General features: G+C 45.3%; 2 protein-coding genes across 7 annotated transcripts in view; both read left to right on the top strand.

Annotated features, from left to right (window-relative positions):
* The first annotated feature begins 674 nt into the window (after nucleotides 1-674).
* Nucleotides 675-16,654, top strand: CCDC62 (coiled-coil domain containing 62). Of its 5 annotated transcripts, none has more exons than XM_072983112.2 (14): nucleotides 675-763; nucleotides 2,257-2,437; nucleotides 2,638-2,830; nucleotides 4,278-4,444; nucleotides 5,287-5,388; nucleotides 5,773-5,944; nucleotides 6,361-6,462; nucleotides 7,553-7,641; nucleotides 8,553-8,653; nucleotides 9,958-10,641; nucleotides 13,459-13,636; nucleotides 14,553-14,681; nucleotides 15,525-15,617; nucleotides 16,382-16,654. In XM_072983112.2, the coding sequence occupies exons 2-13, from the start codon at nucleotides 2,402-2,404 to the stop codon at nucleotides 15,609-15,611; spliced, it is 2,040 nt and encodes a 679-aa protein (XP_072839213.2). In that variant the 5' UTR covers nucleotides 675-763; nucleotides 2,257-2,401; the 3' UTR covers nucleotides 15,612-15,617; nucleotides 16,382-16,654. The 5 variants fall into 5 exon arrangements, 4 of the variants coding, with proteins under 4 accessions (XP_072839213.2, XP_078237892.1, XP_072839215.2 ...); XM_078381766.1 differs by having other exon boundaries at nucleotides 13,456-13,636; XR_013539238.1 differs by lacking the exon at nucleotides 16,382-16,654 and having other exon boundaries at nucleotides 13,456-13,636; nucleotides 14,553-14,813.
* Nucleotides 16,655-19,412: 2,758 nt separating this feature from the next.
* Nucleotides 19,413-23,251, top strand: part of HIP1R (huntingtin interacting protein 1 related) — a 35,555-nt gene continuing 31,716 nt past the window's right edge. The window contains exon 1 of one of the 2 annotated variants that reach the window (XR_012081842.2): nucleotides 19,413-19,989. Coding sequence is in view for 1 of the 2 variants with exons in the window: in XM_072983107.2 (XP_072839208.2) it covers nucleotides 19,525-19,989 (465 nt within the window). In the remaining variant the exon portion in view is untranslated. The remainder of the gene's footprint in view (nucleotides 19,990-23,251) is intronic. The other variant, XM_072983107.2, reaches the window with a different exon arrangement.

Here is a 23,251-nt window from a genome sequence, read left to right as displayed (position 1 = left end):
CGTGTGGACTTAAAAATGTGAAAGGAAGAAGAGTTCTGCTCCCAAAATAAAATCCGATCTGTGGCATCCTGCTAAACTATGAGCAGGAGAAGCAAATATTACTCTTGTCTTTCGGTAGTTCTCTTTCATCGACCTAAAAAATACATATTTTTGCGTGAAAAGGAGGAGCTTGGAGATATTAATATTTATTAGATATTGTTATACATATAATAAATAGAATGGCATTATCCTAAATAGAATATTAATAAATAAATACTAAATGTTCTAGAGAAATAAAAAAATATATATAAATGACCAGTCTGAACCCAACATGTTTATGGGTCTAAACAGCGAAATCCGATGGCCTGGCCTCTTCAAAACCCCTTTTCCCAAAGAACGGCGGCGAAGCACGGAGGTCAAAGAACGCGCGTTAGGAACGAGGCACGGGCGCGCGTTACGAACCATGAGGAACGGAAACGCGTTACATGCGGGGGGGGGGCGGGAGGAGAGGAGGAAAGGGCGGTTTCCAGGTGCTGAGGGGGTGGGTGGGGGGTGTCCCCGTCTTCCCCTCACGGGCAGGGGGGGAAAAAAGCCGGTGGCCGGAGGGAGGAGGCCGAGAGGAAAGAACGTCCCCTCAGGGCCCGCTTTTTCCCCTCATATACACACACACTGAGGAGGCGGCCATGAAGGGCCTCCTCCGGGCCCCGCCCCTCCCACCGCCCCCCAAGGGAGGGGGAGGGGTCTCTCTCGCGCGTGCGCGGAAGAAACAGCGGCGCGCGGGCCGGTAAGCGGCTCCCCCCCCTCCCCCACTCGCCGCCTTTTGCCCGCCCTGAGGGAAAAAACGGAGAAGGGACCCCCTCACCACACACACACACAAACACACACACACACACGAGTCGTTCCCTCCCTCCCCCCCCGGTCAATGGCAAGAGCCGCCAACTCCCTTCCCCTCCCCCCCACACACACTTCGCCTCACGAGGTGTGTGTGTGTTTTGTGTGTTCCGCACGCATTCTTGTGGGTCGGTTTTGAGGGGGGGCCAGAAAAGGTGGTTCTCACAACCAATGAACTTTTTGTTGTTGTGGGAGGAGGCGGCTCTGAGAGACTTTTAAGCCCTCAGGGGAAAGAGAGAGACTGTAATTAATTCATGTTTTAATTAATTGATTGATTTGTGTATGTGTGTATATATATCTAAAGGTATTTTAAAAATTCTAAATTCCAGACCCTCCTCGGATAGGTGCCTCGTCGGGACCCTCTGGATGGTCTCTTGGGGTCCTTTAATTATTATTTTTTTAAACTGTTTTGAGCCTGCCTTTGTCCTTAAAAAGAGTGGCTTACAACAATTAAACAGCAGTGTTAAAGCTAATAAGAATGAGTGTGTAGTGCTAAAAAGGTCAATTAATACAATACCCCAAAATAGAAGCAGCACAAAAGTACATTCAATGCCATTCCCCAGATGTGTAGTGAGGATTCGAACTCTTAGCCCAGCATCCCCCGTTTCCTCTTATCTGCTCCACCTGAGAAGTATGGTTCTTTGCTGCTGATTTACCCCCTGGGCTTAATTATTAAGTTATATTTATATTCCGCAATAAAGTCAAGGCAGCACATAAGGCTATGTTTCATCCCCAGTTAGGCACACACCTTCTTGCCAGTGTTGTATGTATGTATGATTCAAAAATGTTACACATATAAATGTTTAGTAAAGTGACTAGCAAAACAAAATACTGCAGCAAGATGTCCCATTTATATTTATGTAATATGTGTTTGTTTCCAAAGATGTAGCCAGGCTTGTCTGAGCTGGTTGGCAGAAGGAAACAAAAGTAAAATATTGTAGCTATTTTGTATTTGTATTATATTTAAAGACTACTTTTTCCTCCCCAATCAGAACTTTTGTGGATTGAAATCCACTTCCTCAGACCCTGCTGTTGTCACTCCCAACTAAAGCAGTGAGTGAGTGAGAGAGAGAGAGAGAGATAGAAGCCCTACCCCAAAAATAAGCCCCAGTTAAGTGAAACCCCGCCCTCCACCCTCGTGCAGCAACCAGAAGAAGATGATATGACTGCATTTGAATCAGTGTAGATGGTTGTAGAGGGAAAAAATTAAACATCTCCTAAAAATAAGCCCTAATACATTTTAGAGGAAAAATTAATATAAGACCCTGTCTTATTTTTGGGGAAACACGGTAATTTAACTTTTCCATGGGAATGACATGTTTTGGCCTTTGGGAAGAAGATGTATAACTTCTTACAATCCCTTTCATGTACATTTTCTCCTTCTAGCCTTCTCTGTTTTATCACTTAAAATCTGAAAGACTGGGTGGTGGTGAACAGCAAGATTCTTTCACTTCTGGACTGAATTTTGAAATAATCTGTTGTATTCTTCCGAACCATTTCTACCACATCAAGTTGTGATCTCAGAGGCCTTATGAATTCATCACTTCCCATCTCCACTCCACCTCAGGTAACAAAACCAAAGCAGGGCCAAAAACAGTATTTAAAATGTCAGCTACACTTTACGAGGCATTGACGGTTGATGAGCCTGTACGGGTGTAGGTTTTGGGGAGTTTAATATTAAAATGCAGTTTTAAAAAGTTATTCCAGGAAACTGTATTGTGGTTGAGTTACTTTATGGCTCCTCTCTTTCCGACTTTCTCCCTGTAGAATCTCACCTCTGAACTGGAGAGTGCCACCATCCAGAAGCAAAGGAAGGAACTACAGCTCTTAATCGCAGAGCTAAAAGACCGTGACAAGGAGCTCAACGGCATGGTTGCCATCCATCAGAGGCAGTTACTGGCTTGGGAGGATGATCGCCAGAAAATACTGACATTGGCGGAGCGGTGCAGCAAGCTGGAGGGTAGGTTCCAGACCAAGTGCAGCCCGAGGAATTAAGCTGGTGTGTTAGAATATTTATACCCATGTTGTGGAAGGGAGAGTTGAGTCTGACTTTGACTTGTCAAAGGTGAACTTAGTGAGAGCAGATTTAAGATAAGATTTCTCAATCAACAGCTATGCCAACAAACACCTGTTTTGGATACAAACAGACCTGGTACCTTTGGTGGAAAGGATCCGGTAGCAGGTGACAAGAGAGATCCTACAGAACTATTGTTGCCATTTTGTGGCAGGTTGTAATAACAAAGTGATCAAATGGCCTGACACTGTTTAATATGTTCCGCCTTCTACCTTTTAGGAGTTTTTGCTCTACAAGTATTAATTCGAGGCTTAAGATGCTATATTATAAGTGATGCCATATTTAAAGTACAAGATTGCACCTCTTTTTGTATCAGAGCTTGGAAGTAACTAATTAATAATGTTGTTGCATGTCTCTAGTTCCTTTCTGCATTGTGAGTGTATAACTAGGATCTCCGAAGTTCCTCTTTTGGATGTAATGAGTCATGCATCGTTTCTTTCAAAAGTTACTTTTCATGGTTGCCTTAAAACATTTTTCAAAGCCTTTTGACAGGTATTTTTCAGATTTTATGGCATTCTGTTGCCAATCCTAAATGGGGAAGAAAGTATTCATTAGTTTTCTATCTTGTATTTTTATAAATAATTTGAAGGTGTATTATATTGGAGTTGGCCACTAGAGACAGTACAGTACTTCTTTATATTTTTCTGTCTTATTGGTAATGACAGTAAAACAAGGAATTACTTGCACAATGGGAGCATCATAGTAACACCCTGGCCGTTGAGAAGTAATGAATAATATTGTGAGTTCCTGTTGTAAGCTCTTTCTTACATATATCTTCGATTGTTTATTGGAACTTCAGAAGTAATGTGAGTTATCAGGCAAGGGCATAAAGCCACTATTGGCCCAGTCCCGTCAAGGCTGACAACAGAGTGAAGGTTTCATCAGAACTGGAGCACCATGGAAATGCTAGAATGTTTTGCATGACAGAAAACATCTAGACCCTTTCAAAGTGATGCTGTAACAACAGTGACATAGACTAGACAGCTTCCTAAGAAGAACCTTATTATATAAACTGGATTATTTTACACTTTTTAGAAAAAAGGTTATCTGCTCCATACTGGGGGGAAATTATATTCTTATTATATTTATATAAAACATTTAAACCAAAAATAAAGATCTACTGAGGACTCCTTCCAGACTTCCAAATTATGCAGTTTAAGGAAGAAACATGACAGGTAAAATAATGTAGTCGACTGCTTTAGAGTTACTCTTGGTTATGCATTGGTTTTTAAAATTAAAATGTCTCCCAACCGACCTGTTTGTATCAGCTAAAACCTCTGCTTAGTGCGATTCTTATCCTTCACATATTTTTATATCTGACTTCTTTCCTCAGATGAGCTGCACAAGAGAAATGAAATGATAAAAACCTTGACCAAACGGTTGAAATTCCTTGATTCCCAGCAGAGTGATTGTAAGCTGACCCTCGAGAATACTCACCAGAAGCTCCAGGAGCTCTCTAGGAAAGCGTCTGACACATCACACCACTGCCAAGCCCTTGAGGTAGGCCTAGATTTATAGTTGACTCAGGATGTCTTATCTGGAGGCGAAACACACCGCCGAGTGAAATCGACTAGCGAGGGTGTAAACTAGGCCCAGCACAGCAATTTTCAGGTATTGGAGGAGTGGACCTTTGTAAAGATCCTCTTAGTGGGACCCCCTTTTCTTGAATGTCACCACCTCTTCCCTATTGTGGCTACTGCTTTTTTGCTTGTCTTCTCTTTTGGGTTTATTTCTTCCTGGACAAATTAGGAAAAGCCTGTGTGGTTCAGGATAACACAAGGGCAAGAGTTAGGTGATACCTTCATTGAACCATGAATGCTTGCAATTTGTCCGTTTTTGTTTTGTTTTGTTTTTTTGTTTTAGTGATTTAATAATGGTATCACCTAACTATTTCATTTCTTCCTGGACGTATTCCTTTTTGCTGTGCTAAACTTGGAAGCAGAGAGAATATGGGTCAGTTCCAGCATATTAATATGATGAATGGTGAGAAACAGGGAGAGAGAGAGAGAGAGAGAGGTGACACCACCAGTTCAGTAATGAACAGTGAGTACAATAGAGGATTGACGGGCTCATCAGCTCTTTTCCTGTCTAGCAGATTACAATTTCTGCTTGTGTTGCCTGTCGAACTTGATGTACAAAGGGGTTGTTCTGGCACATCTCCACTGACACATGTGGGACAGGATTGTGATGTGTTTTTTTCCAAATTGTTCATAAACCGAATGAGAAGGGATGCAGACCGTAGGATGGCTTTGTGTACGTGGGACATGACAGGGCTTCAAATGAAAAAGATACAGAGGGATTGGACTCTGGTGGATCCTTTTACGTTTTCCTCTCTTTCCCAGGAGAAAAACCAGGCCCTTAGCCACTCTGTGATGGAACTGTCTAATAAAGTAGGGCAGCTGCAAGCCAGAGAACAGGAGCTGCTCACCATGCTAAAGCTAAAGGTAGTTTTCCTTGTTTCTTGGCTTCCCTCTCTCCAACATGTGGGTGCATATACATCTGACCATTTCAGAGTCCAGAGTGACACAAGGAGTGGGGGGGTCAGTATTAAGTAAAGATGGGGAGTGGTGTTTAAAGGATAAATAAGGAGTCAAACCCCTGTCCCTTAATGGGATGAAGTCAGAGACCACTGGTAATGGTGCGGCTAAAAAAAATCTTGTAAATAAATAAGTCAATAAATGAAGGCTGTTGCATGTTGAACTAATGGTCTGCTTTTCAAAAAGTGAGTCTTGTTTTCAGAATTTACCAGGCAGATTGAAAGACACCACAGTGGAACAGTACGAGGCAAATCAATAGAGAACTGTTATTGTTTGTCTGTTTTTGCTTAGGATAATGATATACTTGAAGCAAGCAATCACATTACTGAATTTACGTGTAAATTTAAAAAGTTGGAAAGAGCACTGCAAGCTTCAAAAGTGGAAAACGCAAGCGTCCAAAGGGAAAAGCAGGATTTTAAACTTAAGCTGAAGGAACTTATTCTAGAAACAAACAAATTAAAAGGTAAACCATGGTTAGAATTTAGTGCTCATAATCTTAAACCTGAGTTGGGGAAGGTCTGTGTTCTCATTTGCATTTCCTGTAGCCAAACAGAGAGAACTGTCCGTTAATTAGATATTTTACAATTGATTTACCGACATTTAAAGATGGTTGGTTAAAGTACATAAAATCCAGACTTTAAGAAAGGTGCCCTTTTCAGATGTTGGAGGGAATAGGAAAGAACTTAAACTCTCTTTCCTTTTGGAAGGGAAATGCCATCTGTAGCAATTTCTGTTTCACTCCTTAGTGTGTGAATCCACCAGAACCAAAGCATACAAATAATTTATCGTCCCGACAACGATATATAAAAATGCCTACTGAGAGCTCAAGTGTCCGTATGAGAGGTTTAGTCTCGGTAATCTTTTTTTTCCCCTTTGAAGGTGATCTCAGTGAAAAAACAAAAGAAAACAATGAACAGAGGGAAGAAATAATACGCCTCAAACAAGAAAATGGTTATTTGAGTAATGAATTGATGCTTAGTGGTGAGTAGAAAGAAACAGAACTTTTGGTTCAGGCTCTTGGTAGGAAGTTGCCATGTATCACATTTCTAAACCTCTCGATTTACTTAGCATTACAGCTTTTCTTTTAAATTTGAGCTGTTGGGAATAGCTTACAAGTTTACTCAAACTAGCCTTGACATTATCTGGATGAAACATTTATTCTTGCAGGAGTCCTGGGTTTGTCCACAATGGTTTCGGTATTTTTCCTGCCCTCCAGGTGACACAAACTGTGATCCAGCATCATCAGTGCTTTTTGTTTGTGTGTTTCCACAGTTTTTTTGTTTCTGCGGCAGGCGGTGGTTTTTGTTTTTTTTTCATTCTTGGAGTAGAGATTAGCTCAGGGGTGCTTTTCCATGTAATTCATTTCTGTGTGAGAGGCTCCCAGCAAGAAGCTTTTAATTACCATGGAAAATAGAAAGAAAGTTCTACAAGTGGATTTCCACCAGAAAAGCGGGTTGCGACCAAGAGGAGCACAGATACCATACAAGTATTCTTGGGGGACCTCGTTTCACTCCTTGAGCTAGACAATTCTCTCTGATTTGCATATTTTCACAAGGACTGTTGACAACATTCTGGTCCATAGTGTTAACACATTTTATTTATTTGACCCCTATGTGCAAATCCTTTTCCATGCATTGTGCGTATTTATGATTTTCTATCCTCTTAAAAGCTTTAAGATACTAAACATACCCATGACTAAAATTACTAGATATCTCTTAAGAAAAAGAATCTGGTGGACTTTTAAAAAACCCTAATAATTTCAGGACACGCTGCTAGTTCATCCCTTTATTAATGAGATGTGCTTACTGCAAAACTCTGATAAGTTTGATCATCTAACTTAGCTGGCCAGTCACAGACCTAAATGAATCATATCTTCAAAATGCCATTAATAAAATTTCTGCCTGTTTATGTTTGGAGTGAGAGATTGATACTTGAATGACTGATGGTTAGCAGTCTTGCAAATTAAAAAAAATGACATTAGCTAGTTTTATGTTGATGCTTATTTTATGGTTGTGGCTTCTGTATTGTTTCTCTGTTTTGATTTATTTTTTCTTCCCACCTTCCCGATCAGCTGAGAGAGCAAACAGAAAAGACCAGCTTCTTCAGTCTGCCAAATCTAAACAACTCCGAACTGACACAGAACTGAGCAATTTGCGACAGGTTTGACTCCTTCTAAGTGTTTTGTGCAGGGTGGGGTCAGGGAAGAGGATTTGCATATTTGCTTTCACCTGTAGCGTTGCAACCTGATATGGAACAGAACCAAAGGTGAGCAGAGTCGGCTGTCAGAGGGCTGAGTATCCTTGAGGAGCGGATGTTCAGTTCTGAGTTTCGGTCTTGGAACCATCCTTACCTAAAGGTTCTATGGATGTCTTCAACATCTGTGGATAATTAAAGAGTAAAGTGTGCATGAGAGAGCAGGATGTAGATGTTAGAAAAAGGATGGTATGCCCCAGCCCATGCAGGCTTTTCCAGTCTTGCCATATAATGACTCTTCAAAGCTTCTGCACCCCAGTTTGTTCTATTTACTCTGTCCTCCTTTGTTCCCGAGCTGCACAGCTAATGTGTATATTTGGGGTGGGGGTGGCAGAGGAAGAGGAGGAACCTTGTAGAAGTAGTGGGAAGAAGCAGAGGAAGACAGATGCTGAGTCAGACCATTGGTTCACTCTGCTGACTCTGACTAGAGTTTGTAGCAGGATTCTTCCCTTGCCTTTGTTAAAGATGCAAGGACTAGAACCCTGTGCATGAAAGGCAAATGATTCTGGTTCCTTCTAAGAAACTGTCTGGATGCAAATCTCCCTCACTCCCTCTCTCTCCCTTTTGTTTTAGTCCTCTCAGCAAAAACAATAAAGAGTTTAATGTAACCTTAAAAGAAAATAGATAAATAAAACTTGTTACTTTTAAAAGTATGATTAGATGCTTTGTTTGGGTTCTTTTACAATAATGATTGTTTATGCTTTGAATGTATTGCTTTTTAAATTCTTGCAAGCCCCTTTGTCCATGGATAGGAAAGCGGTGCAAAAATAATATATGAAACGCTTCTGTTTGCAAGTTATTCTACCATCTGCCCTCAGATCTACATGAAGCAGCAACAGGATCTGCAGTTTCTGCATTTCAACTTGGAAAGTTCCCAGGAAACGAAGCAGATGCACAAGAGAGAGACGCATGAAGCGAGGTAAGCACAGCAAAGGGCCTTCCTGTGGGGCGTTGTCATTTCAAGGGGACTTACACCATAGCACACACAGCCAGAACTAAAACATGTTTTCTGATCACCATCACCTTGGATGTTTGGGCCATGCACGGTGAGTCTGGCATCAAGTTTCTAGGAACCTGGAACAGCAAAGTGAATGGGATTCTTCCAACCCCATATATAGTAGGTACAAAAAGCAAACGCAAAGATATGAGCACTCATTAAAAGACAGAGCTAGTAATATAGATACAAATACGATAATCCATTATTGCGCTGCTGGCAGAGGTGGAATCAGAGCTTGACAAATGCTCACAGAATCCCTGAGTCATCAAGGACAGTGACCTTGTTGGTTGAAGAATTCTGGCAGCTGTAATTCCCCCCCCCAAAAAACACAAACCCCAGAATTTTCTCCCATCCAATGATTCCCAGCTGTGATTCCCCTCCCCGCCCCAGTTCTGTTCAACCATGGGAATTCTTCCATGTTTATGTGACCACACACCTGTAGCATCAGTGCTGCAGTGCACAACTGGGAACACCACTGACGGGGCCGGAGCCTTTCCTCCAGGCCACTGCGCTGGAATAATGAAGCCAGCTGTAAACACTGCAGAGGCTCTGCTGGTTGCAGTCCGCCGAAGGAACGTATTTGTGTGGCCCGTGATAGAGGGGTCATGACAAATGCAGCTGAGAGCTTGTTCCCCTGAGTGCGGTCTGACTTGTTCTGTCTGTACTGAGAGCCACTGGTTTGTGAGGTTGTAGTGATACCCTTAATTTACACAGAGGCAGTAAAATATCTTAGTTAGGAGTAACCGGTTAAGTGGACAGAGAAATAAGCTGAAATTTCAGACCAATCTATTCAATGGTGGAAGAAAAATCTTGCTTAAAGTGTGTTTCAGTCAAGTTGATAACAGAGCCGATCTTGCAGATCCCATAGATGAGAAAGCAAACAAAGCTTGACTCTTCAGAAAACCAAAAGCTAGCAGTTCCCAAGTCAAGTCTGTCTAGCAGTACGTAAATTGTGTAGGTCCACTGAAAGGCATCAAACAAAGGGGGCGGGGCATGACAATCCTAATATTAGTAAAGCTGGAGATTAATTGTAGAACATGCGTAAAGCCTAGAGAAACTAAATGGGCAGTCTTGTGTATAGGCCTCAGTGGATGATGGATGTCCAGGGTGGACTAAAGTAGGAAGGATGGAAGTGGGGAGTAATGACCCGATGCAGGGATCGTTTATAAGTTTTAGTTGCGAAGTTAATTCTTGATAATGCAAGTTCCTTATTGTGCTGTTTATAGCAGAGGGATGGTTTTGTCAGACCTCGAGAACAGCAACGACAAAGAAACAGCCTGTAGCGAAATCAGCCAGAAGACACACACCCGGTTTGTCTATGTGCCCCGCTGTAGTTCGAAAAACACCTGCCAGGTGTGCAGAGCGGAGAGTAGGCAGCCAGCGGGCCCAAAGGAGAGGCGCTCAGTGAGTTTGGATCAGTTTCAGGAAGGGCCGCTTCGTGAGCCAAGCACTCTGCACAAGGAAGAGTCAAAGCAGAATGGCTCCCTCAGCACTGGGGAGACGGACAGCAGACCAGCCTCCCAGCTGGAGAACGCCTGGAAGATCGAAGGCAGGGAAATGGCTCGGGGGTTGGAATCAAACCCCGTGGCCTCTTTACCAATCCATGAACATTGGATTGAACTGAATTCCTCCACGGAGCCCTCAAACTGCGAGGGAGACGGTAGACATTGGGAGACAGGGGCCGCTGGGATTCCGTACGGGCAGTGTCCCAGCACACCTCCGTGCGGTTCTGTCCCATCGTTAGAATGCTGCTCCTGCAGCCCTGTCAGCAAAGCTTTAGTCTACCGGCCAGTGAGCGACCAGGAATGGATGGAGATTTTCAAGCCTGTGAATGAAGGCGGTTCGCGGGAAAGAGCTTTGTCCGACAGCCCTCAGGCCTCCGATGGGATTAAAAGTGACCAGTCTAAAAGGTTCAGTATTTAAGAACAGCTCTGCTATTAGCTATAGTTGCCCCACCTTCACAAAAAAACATAAAGCAAGAACAAGCAAACCAGTGGCTATTTGTAACTTTGCGTTTCCATACTTTAAAATCGATACAGAGTTTTAAAAGAGACAAACTATGTTTTGTTAAATGTCGAGGCAAAGGGTTGCTGAGCTGCGTTTGATGCTGTATGCGTTAGATTAGGAATAATTAGGTTCCAACCAAAGGTAAGACAGCTGAGGTATGAGATTTTCAAGAGTTTCCCCGTATGTTTTTGTCAGCTGTCTTTTTCAAGGGATCCTCCTCTGAGTGGAGAAAAAAAAGAGAGAAGCTGACTTCCCTGTGTAGAAGCGGACAAAAATGTATTATTTGGTTCGTTCTCAAAAAAGTTGCATGTTTCTTCCAGGTGTGAATTCCCACTGGCACAAGATCGCTCTGCAAAGTCAGGCATCGGCAGCTGCCTTGTGCAAGTTAGGAGCCTAAAGCTGAATGTTGTCTAGTCTGTGCAGAGTTCCTCGGGACCTTTCCTCTTTCAAGTAGAGGCGCTGGGGGTGGAATATGTCATCTCTGCCTTCGAAGCAGGGGCTTTATCCCAGAGTTCTTCTACTTGCTCTGCTTCGGACTTGAGGATAGGGCTCCCACTGTGGATTTCAGAGGCCCATGCTCTGAATGTGGGTCTTCATAAATTGTGGCTTGAGTTATGGGGAGAAGGCTCTGTCCCCCCCCCCCCCATGAAAGTCACCTCCCCCGGCAACCTTTTACAAACAGGTGTTTGGGGACTGAATTTTAGTGCTGTTCAATGTGCCTATTGCAGCCATGCCCCATTGCTCTAATTTTAGCCTTGTTAGAGCCATTGCTAACATCCCCTTTTAAAAATAGCACCAGCTTCATGGACGTGATAGCTGTTACCCATGCATTCTGATGAAATTTTTGTATGCACGGACGTCTGAGGGACCCTGCTTTGGGGAAAGCAGACAGATGCCGGAAAGCAGAGAGTGGAAACAGAAAGCGATTGAGCCCTGAGCTAGTCAAACAGCTGCTTCCAAGGGCATGAGCTTTAAGATGGAATGTGGTTCTGGAGCAGGTCCCATCCTGCTTACCTTGGAATCCATAAACAGTCTTCCTGGCTTAGTGCACCAGCTGTTAAATACATTTTACCACTTTCTTTTAAGAGTACATAACCAGATCAAGTTTCTGTAGGCCTATTGTCGCCTTTACTGCTTAAAAAGAGGTGGAAAGCAGTAAAGCATGTAGTAGGTGGCATGGTTCAGGATCCCCGTTATACAGGGGACATTCCCAGGTCTTGATTTTTAATACGAATCCCCTCAGTGGACTTTCTCATTCAGTTGCATCCACTTTATGGAGACTCCTAAGTATGGTTTTCAAGATGCATATGTCAAACTGTTTCAAGGGTGACCCCAAAAGGAGATATTTGTCCATTTCTACACAGGAATGTGCTTCTGGGTGGACAATCCCCCTGCTGACCTGCACTGCCACAGCGTTTCTGTTTTCCTGTGCTCACAACGGGATCCCTTGAAAAAGGCAGCTGACAAAAACACATGGGAAGATTTATTCCTCATTTCCCATTGCCGTCCTCACCAGCTCCACTTCAGGCAACAAAATAAGTTGAGACAGCACCTATCAGAGGCCTTAGCAGTGTATCGCAGTCGGGGTTTGGTCCGTTATAATCACTGATATGGCATTAAGGAGGTCAGAAGACCATCTCTGATGCCATTTGAAATCTTGCTGGATTTGGGGCAGTAAAGAAGTCCCGTCTTTCCTGTATTATTCTGTTTGTGTTAGGGGGAATCATGATCATTGCTGCTTCCTTGGTGAGGAAAAAGAACCCTACAGGCTTTGGAGCTTTTTCTTTTATTCTGCCACATGTTAAACGGTGGGTTCCTTCCTGCACAGTTCTAGCCCAGATACAAGGCCTAGGTGAATTTTGCAAGGGCTTCCCTCACCCAGAGGGGACATTTCTTTCCCAGACAACTCTAACTTGCTATTCAATCTTTATCTCTTGTGCTCTGTATGTGAGTGAGAGAGAGAAAAAGAGAGAGGGAAGCAGCGATGTGTTTGGACTACTGAGAGAGAGGGCTAGTTAGCTGTATCATGAGACAGAGAGAGGGGGGGACTCTCTTTTGGCTTTGTTAGCCTTTGGTAACCATTGACAACCACTGCCCCAACTCAGCTGTGGAAGTGCCATGAGCCATCACCTCCTGATACAGTATTCAGGGGGTTAATCTCTGTTCTGGGCCTTCTGATCATGAGGGTAACAGTTTTCCTGTTGCACCCACACAGTTCTAACAGCTCCCCTCTGATGTTAATCTAGGCTCAATTGACTCTCAGAAAACAAAAGACCCTTAGCCGTGTCTCTGTTGGATTGATAAGTTGATTTTAAAAACTGCAACAGCGTTGGTCATTTTGGAATGCAAAGCTAGACTTGGACCAGCTTCATATGCGACTGGGTATTTTTTCCCCATTTGTGCTAAGTATTTAAAGTTTTGAAATGTTATATTCTGCTACAACCCAAGCTCCTAAAATTGTTGCAGTCAAAAGGACTAGGAACTTGCTTTTAAAAGAGAAGCTTAAAGCTAAAGAGTATTTTGTTTGGGAATAACTGCTTTGTGGGGCCCACAGGTCCTTTCCCGCTCTCCTCTTCCTGTGTTTAAACTTGGCCCATTCACCAGGTGTACAGTATGGCGCTGTACTAAACATTTTTGTGTGTGCGTGCATGTATATATACTTTTAAACTGTTGTTGTAGATGTGTTTTTCTCAAGAAATCTTTCTTTAAAAACTCAGCAGTGACCATGACATAGGTCTGAATGTTTTGGATTTGGGTACTCCCTGTCTGACTTCAACCCAAAAAACAAGCGCGCCTCAGAGACATGAAAGGTTCTTGGATACAGGATCCCCTTTGGAACTCACAAGCTTCACAGATCATCATGCGGACGACCAGCATTGCCACCCTCCTGTCCATCATGTAAGAGCTTCAAGCATTTGGTGTTACAAGTCAGAGTCTTTTCTCAGGAGGCCTGGGACTGGCGGTCCACCCGGTTCAACCCCATCCCTTCTCTGGTTAGGATACTGGAAGCTGTCTCGTACCAAGAAAGGCCATAGGCCAGACCTGGCCCCATGTGGCCATCTTTGACTGAGAGCAGCTCTCTGGGGTGTCAGGTAGGATGCTTCCCTAGCCCTACCCGGAGATGCTGGGGATTGAACCCGGGACTATTTGCATGCAAAGCAGGTGCTTTTCCATGGCACGTTGGCTTTTCCCCGTGTCAGTAGCACTTGCACCCTGGTTCAGATCCTTCAGGAGTCTTTACCACCATGAACTTGTCCAGTGACTCCTTGGTGTTGCTGCCGACCTCCGTCAGCCCAACTGTTTTCCTGGGTCCAGAGTGTAAAAGGGGGAGATGTTACACCTTCTGATGCCATGTGCAAGTCATCTTTGCTGATTGCTTCCCTGCTTATTTATTTAATGGATTTATAACCTACCTTCCCATGCCTCAAAATGGGACTCCCAGTAGTTCAGTAATAGTCATTAAAACAAAGACACCCTTAAAACAAGATCAGTGATTAAAACAGCATTCAGTTATAAGCACAGTTTAATTATCCTTACGTACAAGTTCAGATTTCACCTTTGGATCAGAATGTGGGTCTTGGGGCTTCCTTCTCCTCTGGTTTTGGTCTTGCTTTGGGCCCTGTGTTCCTGACCCAAATCTTTGACCTCCTTTACTTATATTCTCACTGCAGCCTTTTCCATCCAAAATATACCCACTCCTTTCAGTGGAGGCAGACAGACCTTCCCCAGTGAGACCGCCACTGACAGTGGTTTTCGCTGGACCCTTCTCGCTTCTCCCATTTCCCTCACACGCTTTGTTGTGCTTTCCTCCTAGGATTCCACCTCACCCACGAGTCAGCTGCAGCGGCTGCTGGCAGAGTCGCGGCAGATGGTAGCAGACCTGGAGCTCAGCAGCCTGCTTGGTGCCAGCCCGTGCTGCAGTCCCAGCTGCAGCCATCCCACGGTGTGCCTGGGCTTTTGATGAAGGACAATTGATCTCCCTCTTTCTCTTTCTTCCTGTCTTTTAAGAATAGAGGCAGGCAACTGTGAGCCTCCATAGGCTATTAGTAGCTCCCATGAGCCAGCATGGCCACTGGTGAGGAATTATGGGAACTGTAGTCCAGCCACACCTAGAATGTTCAGGTTGCCCATAGTAGTGACCACTCCGGCTCATGTTGTTTCTGACTTGCTAAGTTTGTTAGCTGACAGGAAAGCTCAGTGCTTTAGGTACCTGGCTACAGAGCCTAGCAAACCCTGGGAAGGGTTGCTATAAGTTGGAATCAACTTGACGGCATACAGTTTTTATTATTATTAAGTTTGTATATTGCCTTTCTGTCAAAGGCATTGAAGAACACTCTTACAGCTTACAATAGTGGCTTACAATTAAAGACACAAGGACACAGAAGACGGAGAAAAGAGGGAAATAAGCCAAATAGGGTGTCACTTGTTTCATACTGCTCCAGTACAAAGTTACGAAACGACAGGGTGGAGTGGTCACTGATGACAGCCTCTCTGGGAAGCGAGAAGCCAAGTAGAGGTTTGTCAAACCCCAGAGAGAAGTGGCTGCTGACGGGGTGCTTGCCTTTTCTCTGTTCTTCTCCACAGAAATTTTGGCTTTCGAAAAACTCTTAGGGGTTGATGTGGGAAGGTCTCATGCTAGTTGCATGTTGCAGATGAGCAGAGTATGAGTCCTTATAGCTGATTTTTTTATCTCACTTCATTTCTTGTAAATGCACAATTTTAAATTGTTTATTTTTACACCATTCTTTTCTTAATCGGGATGTATCTGTGTTTACATCCTGGACAGGTCATGGACTGTACTGAAGCCCTGTGCAAAATAAAATTGCCAGCTGTAGGAGAAAGTGAGACAAAGCTTTCTCTTTTTAATTTATGACCTCAGGTGAGCCTTCCTACCTTGTCCGTCCATGTTTGTTTCCTATCAGAAATGTGCTGGGAAAATTTAAATATGTACAGACGATTTTCTGCAGGTATAAAGCTCAGGTATGTTTGCAAAATAATACATTTTGAGACCACATCTATAAAAGCGATGTCCAAAATAGCAATTGTTACATTTTGTACATACAGTATCTGCTCTTGCTTGGTGTGTGAGTGGGTGCTGAAAAGTCATGGCAGTGTCTGGGGGTGGGAGACAGGGTCCACCCCTTAGCCCCCCTTCCACACACCTGTTGCACCCAAGCGGTTCTCCGCCCCAGCCCTTGTGCTTTGCCACAGCACAGGCTGGAGTTTCAGGAGAGGTTAGGAAAAATGTGAGAGAAATGATAAAAATGTGAGGCTGAGCCTTCGGCATCTCTGGCATGCCCCACGGCTTGTAAATCCTGACGATCCTGCTGAAGGCAGTGGAGGAGACGCAATGTTTTTGTCCACACGGAAACTCCTAAGGCGAGAACTGTTTGTGGAGCAATGGAAATTAAAGTCTCCGGCTGACACAAAGGCAGCTTTGAGGGAGACAGTTCATCCCACGAAGTAAACATATTTTGTAAAAAAAAAAATTCTTCCGCCATCCCTGAAGTTTATACTAGCCGGGTTTTTCCATGTGTGAGAAACAGACTGGTCGTAAAACAACTCCCTTGAAACTTAATTACAGTATGAAGTTTCAATACGTTTTGCTTAATTTAAAGTTGTTTCTTTTTCTTTTAAAACCAGCTGTCTCATGTTTCGTGTGGCAAGAGCAAAGAAAACATGTACATCATCTCTTGAAGATGGACATTCATGGTGAGGTATAAATTCAACAGATGATCACCCAGCATTATCCTCATATAAGTCTTGAAAAACTTGTAAGTGCCAAAGACCTATGGCTAAATGCTGGGAGTTAGTCCCTATATATATACACGAGTTTTTTAAAAGTAGAATTATGCTAACATGAATTTTAAAAACTACTGTGATACAAATTAAACAGAAACATTATTTATGACCAAATTAACTGAATTTTTGAAAGATGGTTTAAAACTATAACTGATAATTCAAAGGAAAAAAATCAGAAATTATTTTCTTGGCCTTCTTTCATGAGAATATTTTGCATCTACACTGCGAAACTAAATTTTCAATATCTCTTCATGAGTATTCAGTATCTTTTAACTGCTAGATGTGTGAATTCCTTCCATTATTTATAAAGTATTTCTGATAGGTATAGTCACAGAAAGGAGTCATTGACCTTTCTCATCTGATGCCTTCAAGATGCTTTCAGTTATGACTCCCATGTCCCCGCAGGGGGCAACCGAATCCAAGAAATTAAATTTGCACTGCTCTCAAGATGCAAAAAATGAGAGCTTCCCCTCTCTGTCTTGAGGTCCGTCCCCCCCTCCCCACGGTCACCAAATGCTGATGTCCCCCTTGTCCATCGAATCTTCTTTGCCTCTGCTTGCCGTTAAGAGATCTGTAGCAGCGCTGGTAGTGGTTGCAGTGATGATGTGTTGGTCTGTGTCAGAAGCCTCCCAAGGTGTCTTGTGTGCTTCAACTGGCTAGGAACAGGGGTGTGCTTTTGGAAACGCTACCCATAAGGCGAAGGCCCGGCCAGCTGCCTTGTATTGACAGACTGTGGTGTTATTCAAGGGAAACAAAGCTTCCATTTATTTTCTGCTTGCCTTCAGCTTGGGCGTGTAGGCTTCCCACACTCTTTTTTTAATTAGAGGGTCAAGACACAAAAAGGGAGGGAAAGCAGTAGAAACACAGCCTTTCCCTTTCATAGACTCCGAGACCTGGAGGGGTGTGCCCTGTAGTGTGTTAAAGGCAAAGCAAAGCAAAGCGTGCTGCTTTGCTCCTTGCTCAGCGTTAGCAATCCAGAACTAGGGTGATCCTCAGCCTTTGCATTAAGATTTTTAGAGCAGGAAAAACGACCACCGTTCTAGGTAACGGGTTCCACGGTCAGCCTGCTCTTACGGTGGTCAAGATGTGTGCATCTTGGTGCCCCACTCCCTCGGGGCCACCAGATCTATTAGAAGCAACCTGTCACAGATTGGTTGCCTCTCTCGGTTCCTTTTCTTCAAGGTCAGCGGGCCCAGATCCTTCACGCCTCCCTCCCAGGACTTGGCTTCCAAGCCCCTCTGATCATCGCCACTGCTGGCACATGACCCTATGTTCCAATCTGTCTGTTCCATAATATCCTCGTTAGTCTCTAAGGCAGAGGTGGGTAGAGCGCAGGCCTCTACATAATCGGAAAACTACAACTGCCATCAGCGTAATCAGCATAATTCATTCAGAGGAAGGCTGGGGGTTGATAGACTAAACTTGGCCCATGCGATTGTTCTATAATTTTTGCCCTGTGCTGTGGCCAGACAAGTTCTGTCCTGTCTCTTGATGACAGGATGGGGAACCAGTAAGGCCTCTTGATGTAACTTGCCACTTAAAAGTTTACCCATTCCATCCCACACAAAGTCTTGTGGAGCCCATGCGCACTGTGTGTAAACCACCAGAGAGAATGGCTTGGTCACGGTGAGAGCCTTGGGCCTCTAGGCCAGCGGACAAGGTCCACAGCATGTCTCGCGACTCCACCAGCTCCTTCTGGCAGGCCCCCATTATTGGCAGCACTCAGAAAGGGCTGGAGTGACTTTTTAAATACAGCCAAAGCCTCTTACTTGGACCTTTCTGGTTAAGCTCATTGAGCCTTTTAAAGTTGGGATCGGCCGATTGTAACTTCAAAGCGGCAAGCAGCTCCTACTGAAATCAAGCAGATTTGGGATTATGTTGCAAATATATACAGTATATATATTTTATTTCCTAATCAGCCTTGCCCTTTCTGAGGGCCTCAAGGTGGGTCACGATATCGTTGGGGGGCTGGCCCGAGCGAGTACGCTCCGTAACCATAGTGACTTTGCGCACTTCCATATCCTGCATCCAGACCCGGATTCTCCACACTGCACCCCACACGGCCACTTGTAGGGAAATGGATCGAAGAGGGAGGGCCCAGCATCCAAAACAGCTTTACCTGGGGGGGGGGTGTTTAGATGACAGGCAGGGTCATGTGACTTTTTGTTTGCGTTCAGAGGTAGTTTGGCCCATATTATGACCTCTGGGAATAGTTTCCAAAACTCAGGGTCGACTTCTGAGGAATGGAGAGAGCTGTTGTCCGTGAGGAGCCTATGAAAAGTTACAACAGGCTGCCTCTGTTTTCAAAGGGTGTTTCTCAAACAGGGCTCCCAATGATTTGGATTGAAAAACCAACCGAAGCCCAGAAAGCATGATTTCATGCCGGATGAAGAACAGTTTGAAAAGCCTCCCTGGGCAGAGGTAATTAAGCAGATTGGCCTTTCCAAAAGCCTTTTAAAAGCAATGTTATTAAGATTTCTGGGCCAAAGTGTGCTGCCAGGCAGACAGACCCCTGGGGTGACCCGGTTGAAGCGCCCACAAGGCATTTGGGGAAGAAGTGGCAAGCAAGAAGGGGGATTTTTTCTTGGGGGGGGCGACGACGACTCTGGTTCCCATTACGGCCAGTGGTCACGGATGATAGGAGTTGTAGTCCAACGGTAACTGGAAGGCAGTGAGTTGAAAGCGGAGAATGCTTAACGGGCCAGAGTTGGGGGAATTTAACTTTTTCGGGGTTCAGGGCGGATTCTGGGAGTTGTAGTCCAAAAAAACCCTAAGCGTCCTAAACTTTCGATTGGACTATAATCTGGTGAAAGGTGGCCAACCGGCCAGCCCCTTTCACATTGAGGATGATGATGATGGTGGTGGTGGTGCTCGTCCGCGAAAGAGGGCGCTTGCAACCCTGGGGGCTCTCGGAGCGAGCCGAGTCCGGCGAGGGGGCGCCCGCCGATTGGCTGCCGGGCTGCGGCGCGCTCTCGCCCTCCTGAATGGCCCGGAGGCGTGTTTGTCCTAGGGAAGGGAGGGCCCGCCCGGGGGAAAAGAGGCGTGGCCGCCAGCGCCGCCGCCGCCTCCTCCTCCTCCTCGCGGCCCGCCCGCCGGGGGCGCCCTCGCGCGCTTGGCTGCCCTGGAGCGCCTTTGCCTTCCCGTCGGCGCGCGGGGATGAAGGGCTGAGTCGCCGGGGCTGGGCTGGGCGGACCTTGCGAGGGAGCAGGAGCACGAACGGCAGCAGCAGCAGCAGCAGCAGCGCCACCGACACCGACGCCGCCACTCCCCGGGATCGGCGCGATCGAGAGCGAGGAAGGAAGGCAGGCAGGGGCCAGCTCGCCGGGGGGCCGACGCGGATCCCTGGGCTCGCGACGATGAACACCATCAAGAACGTGCCTGCCCGGGTGCTCAGCCGCCGGGGCGGCCACAGCCTGGAGGCGGAGAGGGAGCAGTTCGACAAGAACCAGGCAAGCCCGGCGCGGGTTTGAAGTCGCGCTTCTTTGGCGGCGGCGGCGGGGGGGGGGAGAGAAAGAGGGTTTGCATGTCAGGGAGACAGACCGTGCAGGAATCGGGGGGGGGGACGGCGGTGGCAAGAGAGAGAGAGAGGAGCCCCTCCCACCCCCGGCTCCCAGGCATGCATCGCCTGGCCCTCTCTTTTCCCGGCCCCTCCCCCCTTGACCCTGTCCTGATTCCTGCACGTCTGAGCCCCCCCTTCCCCTCCCCTCCCCTGTAAAATCAAGCCTCTCCCCCACCGGGACTTTATGCACGCTTTTTAGTGGGGTGTGTGTGTTTCTGATTCAAAACATCCTATTCAATGAGGCTGGCCCTGATTTTGTGGGGATTGTGGGCGTGGCCTGGATTGGTGGGGGGGGAGAGGTGGGCATCACAATTCGAATTGAATTGGAATCGGTTTGAGAAGCACCCTCTTCCCCGCCCCAAGGCACAGAGAGAGAGGCTGCGAAGGGGGCGGGGAGGAAAAGGAAGTGGATTATATGTGGAAGGGAGGGGGGGAAATCACCTGGATCATACCAAGAAGGGGGAGGAGGGGGGGAAGGCACTCGGGAGACCAGCCCAAACCCCTGAGTTGATATAAATTCTTTCACGTCCTGATTAGTAAAGCTGTAGCCCTCAAGTTCACAGGCAGAGGAGGAGGAAGAGGCGGGATGGCTCACGGAGGGTGGGGGGGGGGAGGTTGGGAGAAAGGTTTCCCAGATGGGAAGGCAGCAGAAAAATGGAGGGGTTGCTCACCGTTGGGATCAGAGTAGCAGCATGCATTTTGGAGGGTTGCCCATGGGGTCATTTTTATGAAATCTGCTATGACAGAGAGGATCAGATGTCCCCAGACCTGAACACACAAACACACCCCTCCAAATCTGAAACTTTTGTTAGTGATTCCCATCCCCTTCCAGCCCTGGCGGGCCAGGCTTTTTCAGGGCTGATCCTTGAAACAGGTGGAGGAAAGGAGTCAGACTGTGTTGGTGTTCTCCCATGAAACCAATTTGGAACAGCCACACACACCCCGTCCAGTGGGTGGAACGTGCCACTATCTTCCCACAAATTTGTGGTTCTATCTGGGCCAACTTTGAACTGGTCGTTATCCCACAAGGACTGTTCTTATGTGCGGCTTTTACTGCCTTTGGAAAAAAACCAGTTGTTCCCTTTTGTTTTTAATAAATGAATAATTTCTGAGTTTTGTTGCTTTTGCACTGCTGTTTATGCAAACCACACTGGAGATTTGGTTGAAATTCAGTCAGTCAATAAGTATTTGTATGTGTGTGAGAGAGGAATATATAAAATAAGAAATAAAAACCCTTTGTGAATGGACAGGGATGGTCTTTGTGCAGAGATGTGGTCTATTCTGTATGTTCATTTTGTATTGTCTGATATGTGAAACCTTGAAGGCTTGGGGATAGCAAACTAGATATTCCCATTACCAATAATTAATTTAATCTCTGGCGTGGCCTGCAATGGAGTATCGGAGGATGTTCTTGTATGCTCCCTGGTTGCCTTTTCCGTGTGTCAATTTCTGCTAAACATTTCTGTGGCATCCCATGTGGGCACATGACCACCTACATTTCCCAGGTGGGGGTTCTGGACGACCTGCAAACACACTGCACTTGGTGAAATTCTTATTGGAGGTTCAGTGATAGTGAAAGAAAGTTGCTCTGCAGATGCTCAGAGGTTACCTATGTCTGTTGCATTCTGAGGCTCTGAGACTGAAGCCTACATGTTTTTAATTTCTTCATTAGTCTGGGTGGGTGGTTTTGCTGCTGTGTGCAGGCATGTGATAAGAATATGCAGGGCAGCTTTCTGATCTGGCCGCCTGGCCGTTGTGTTTAATTATGACTCCCACCCTATTAGTTCTCCATCAGATGTCTGTTTTATAGCCCCTTATAGTCACCAGGTAGGGGAAGCTTGGTGTGTAGTCTCTTTTATGATCTAAAACCAAATTGTCTGTGCACAAGACACATTCTTAAATGTCAGGGTAACTGTTTATTTTTTTCTTGGTATCATATAAGTACCAAGTCTGTGTGTATATATCTGTTTGGATAATTGGGGGCTTTGTATATTCTTTGCTGGTGTGTAGCACTTGGTTGTGTTCTTGTGTGTGAACTTGGATGTTTATTTCTTATTTTCCGTAAATATGCCATTGGTAGTATTACTAGACCTTTACGTTTGTTTGTTGAGCCTTCCTTGAAATGGGTCCAAGTTTGTTGTGGCAGAACCTGTCGCCGCCCATGGGCTGCAGCTGCTGACCTGACCTGTAGGCCTTAAAATCTGTGCCACAATTAAATCTATTTCTCATTAAGGTGCCAGAATAATGTGTTACACACTTGGTCTAACAGATGATCAAAGCTGTTCCCATGGGATCTCTTTATAGATACTTCAGGCTTCAGTTTTTAAAGAAACTGAAATGCAATCAAGCAAAGGACCTCTGAACAAGCTCAGAGCAAAGACAGTTCGTCCTCCCACACTGAGGCAGGTGTTGCTAAGTTAGACGCCAGAGCTCCTGTCCTAGGCCTGTTCTCTCTCTCTCTCTCTCTCTCAAGTTATTTTCTGAGCCTTAGGGTATCACTGCCCACCCTTTTTCCCCTTTCTTCAAAACAAAACAAAACAAAACAAAAAACCGTATACCTTGTTTACTGCTTTCATCTGTCCGGGACCTTTGGCAAAATCAGGAAGGACTCGCTTCTAATGGCCCAGCACACCTTGACTGTAACACACCTTTAGGCCAGGTTACACAATAGTTTTGGCAGCTGATGCTGTGTTGACTCTTGTGTGTGCGTGCGTGTATATGTAGGCCTGGGGAAGAAAGAGAGAGACTTTACTGACGAATGCCAGGAACTAGGGGGAAAAAAACAATGGAGTCCTGTGGACTTCAAAGACTGACCTGTCGGTATTTCTCTATAGCTCATGAAAGCTTATTGATGTTGTTTAGTCCTTAAATCGTGTCCGACCCTTTGTGACCCCATGGACCAAAGTGCACCAGGCCCTCCTGTCTTCCACTGCCTCCGGGAGTTTAGACTGTACATTGAAAGCTTATACATTGCTTATACATTGAAAGGTTATACATTGCTGTAAAGGTTTCACTGGACTCTTGGTGGTTTTACCTTGTAACAGCACCTCTCTCTTTGCAAATGGTTGGACAAGGGTTTCTTTGAAAAACACACAGCTCACCTTGTTAAAAATGGATGTGGAAACTCCTTATTTTCTGGTTTCCATATTTTG

Source organism: Pogona vitticeps, chromosome 14, assembly GCF_051106095.1.
Source record: "Pogona vitticeps strain Pit_001003342236 chromosome 14, PviZW2.1, whole genome shotgun sequence".
Lineage (NCBI taxonomy): Eukaryota > Metazoa > Chordata > Lepidosauria > Squamata > Agamidae > Pogona > Pogona vitticeps.
The sequence above is the reverse complement of the archived record's forward strand: the minus strand, read 5'-3'. Positions and strand labels throughout refer to the sequence as shown.

Bases quoted from the DNA above. Each gene is read 5' to 3' on its own strand.
- CCDC62 (XM_078381766.1), top strand. From the start codon at position 2,402: ATGAATTCATCACTTCCCATCTCCACTCCACCTCAG. The intron at 5,945-6,360 runs GTAAACCATGGT...TCCCCTTTGAAG, and splicing joins AGAAACAAACAAATTAAAAG to GTGATCTCAGTGAAAAAACA. The intron at 13,637-14,552 runs GTAAGAGCTTCA...CTTTCCTCCTAG, and splicing joins GCCACCCTCCTGTCCATCAT to GATTCCACCTCACCCACGAG.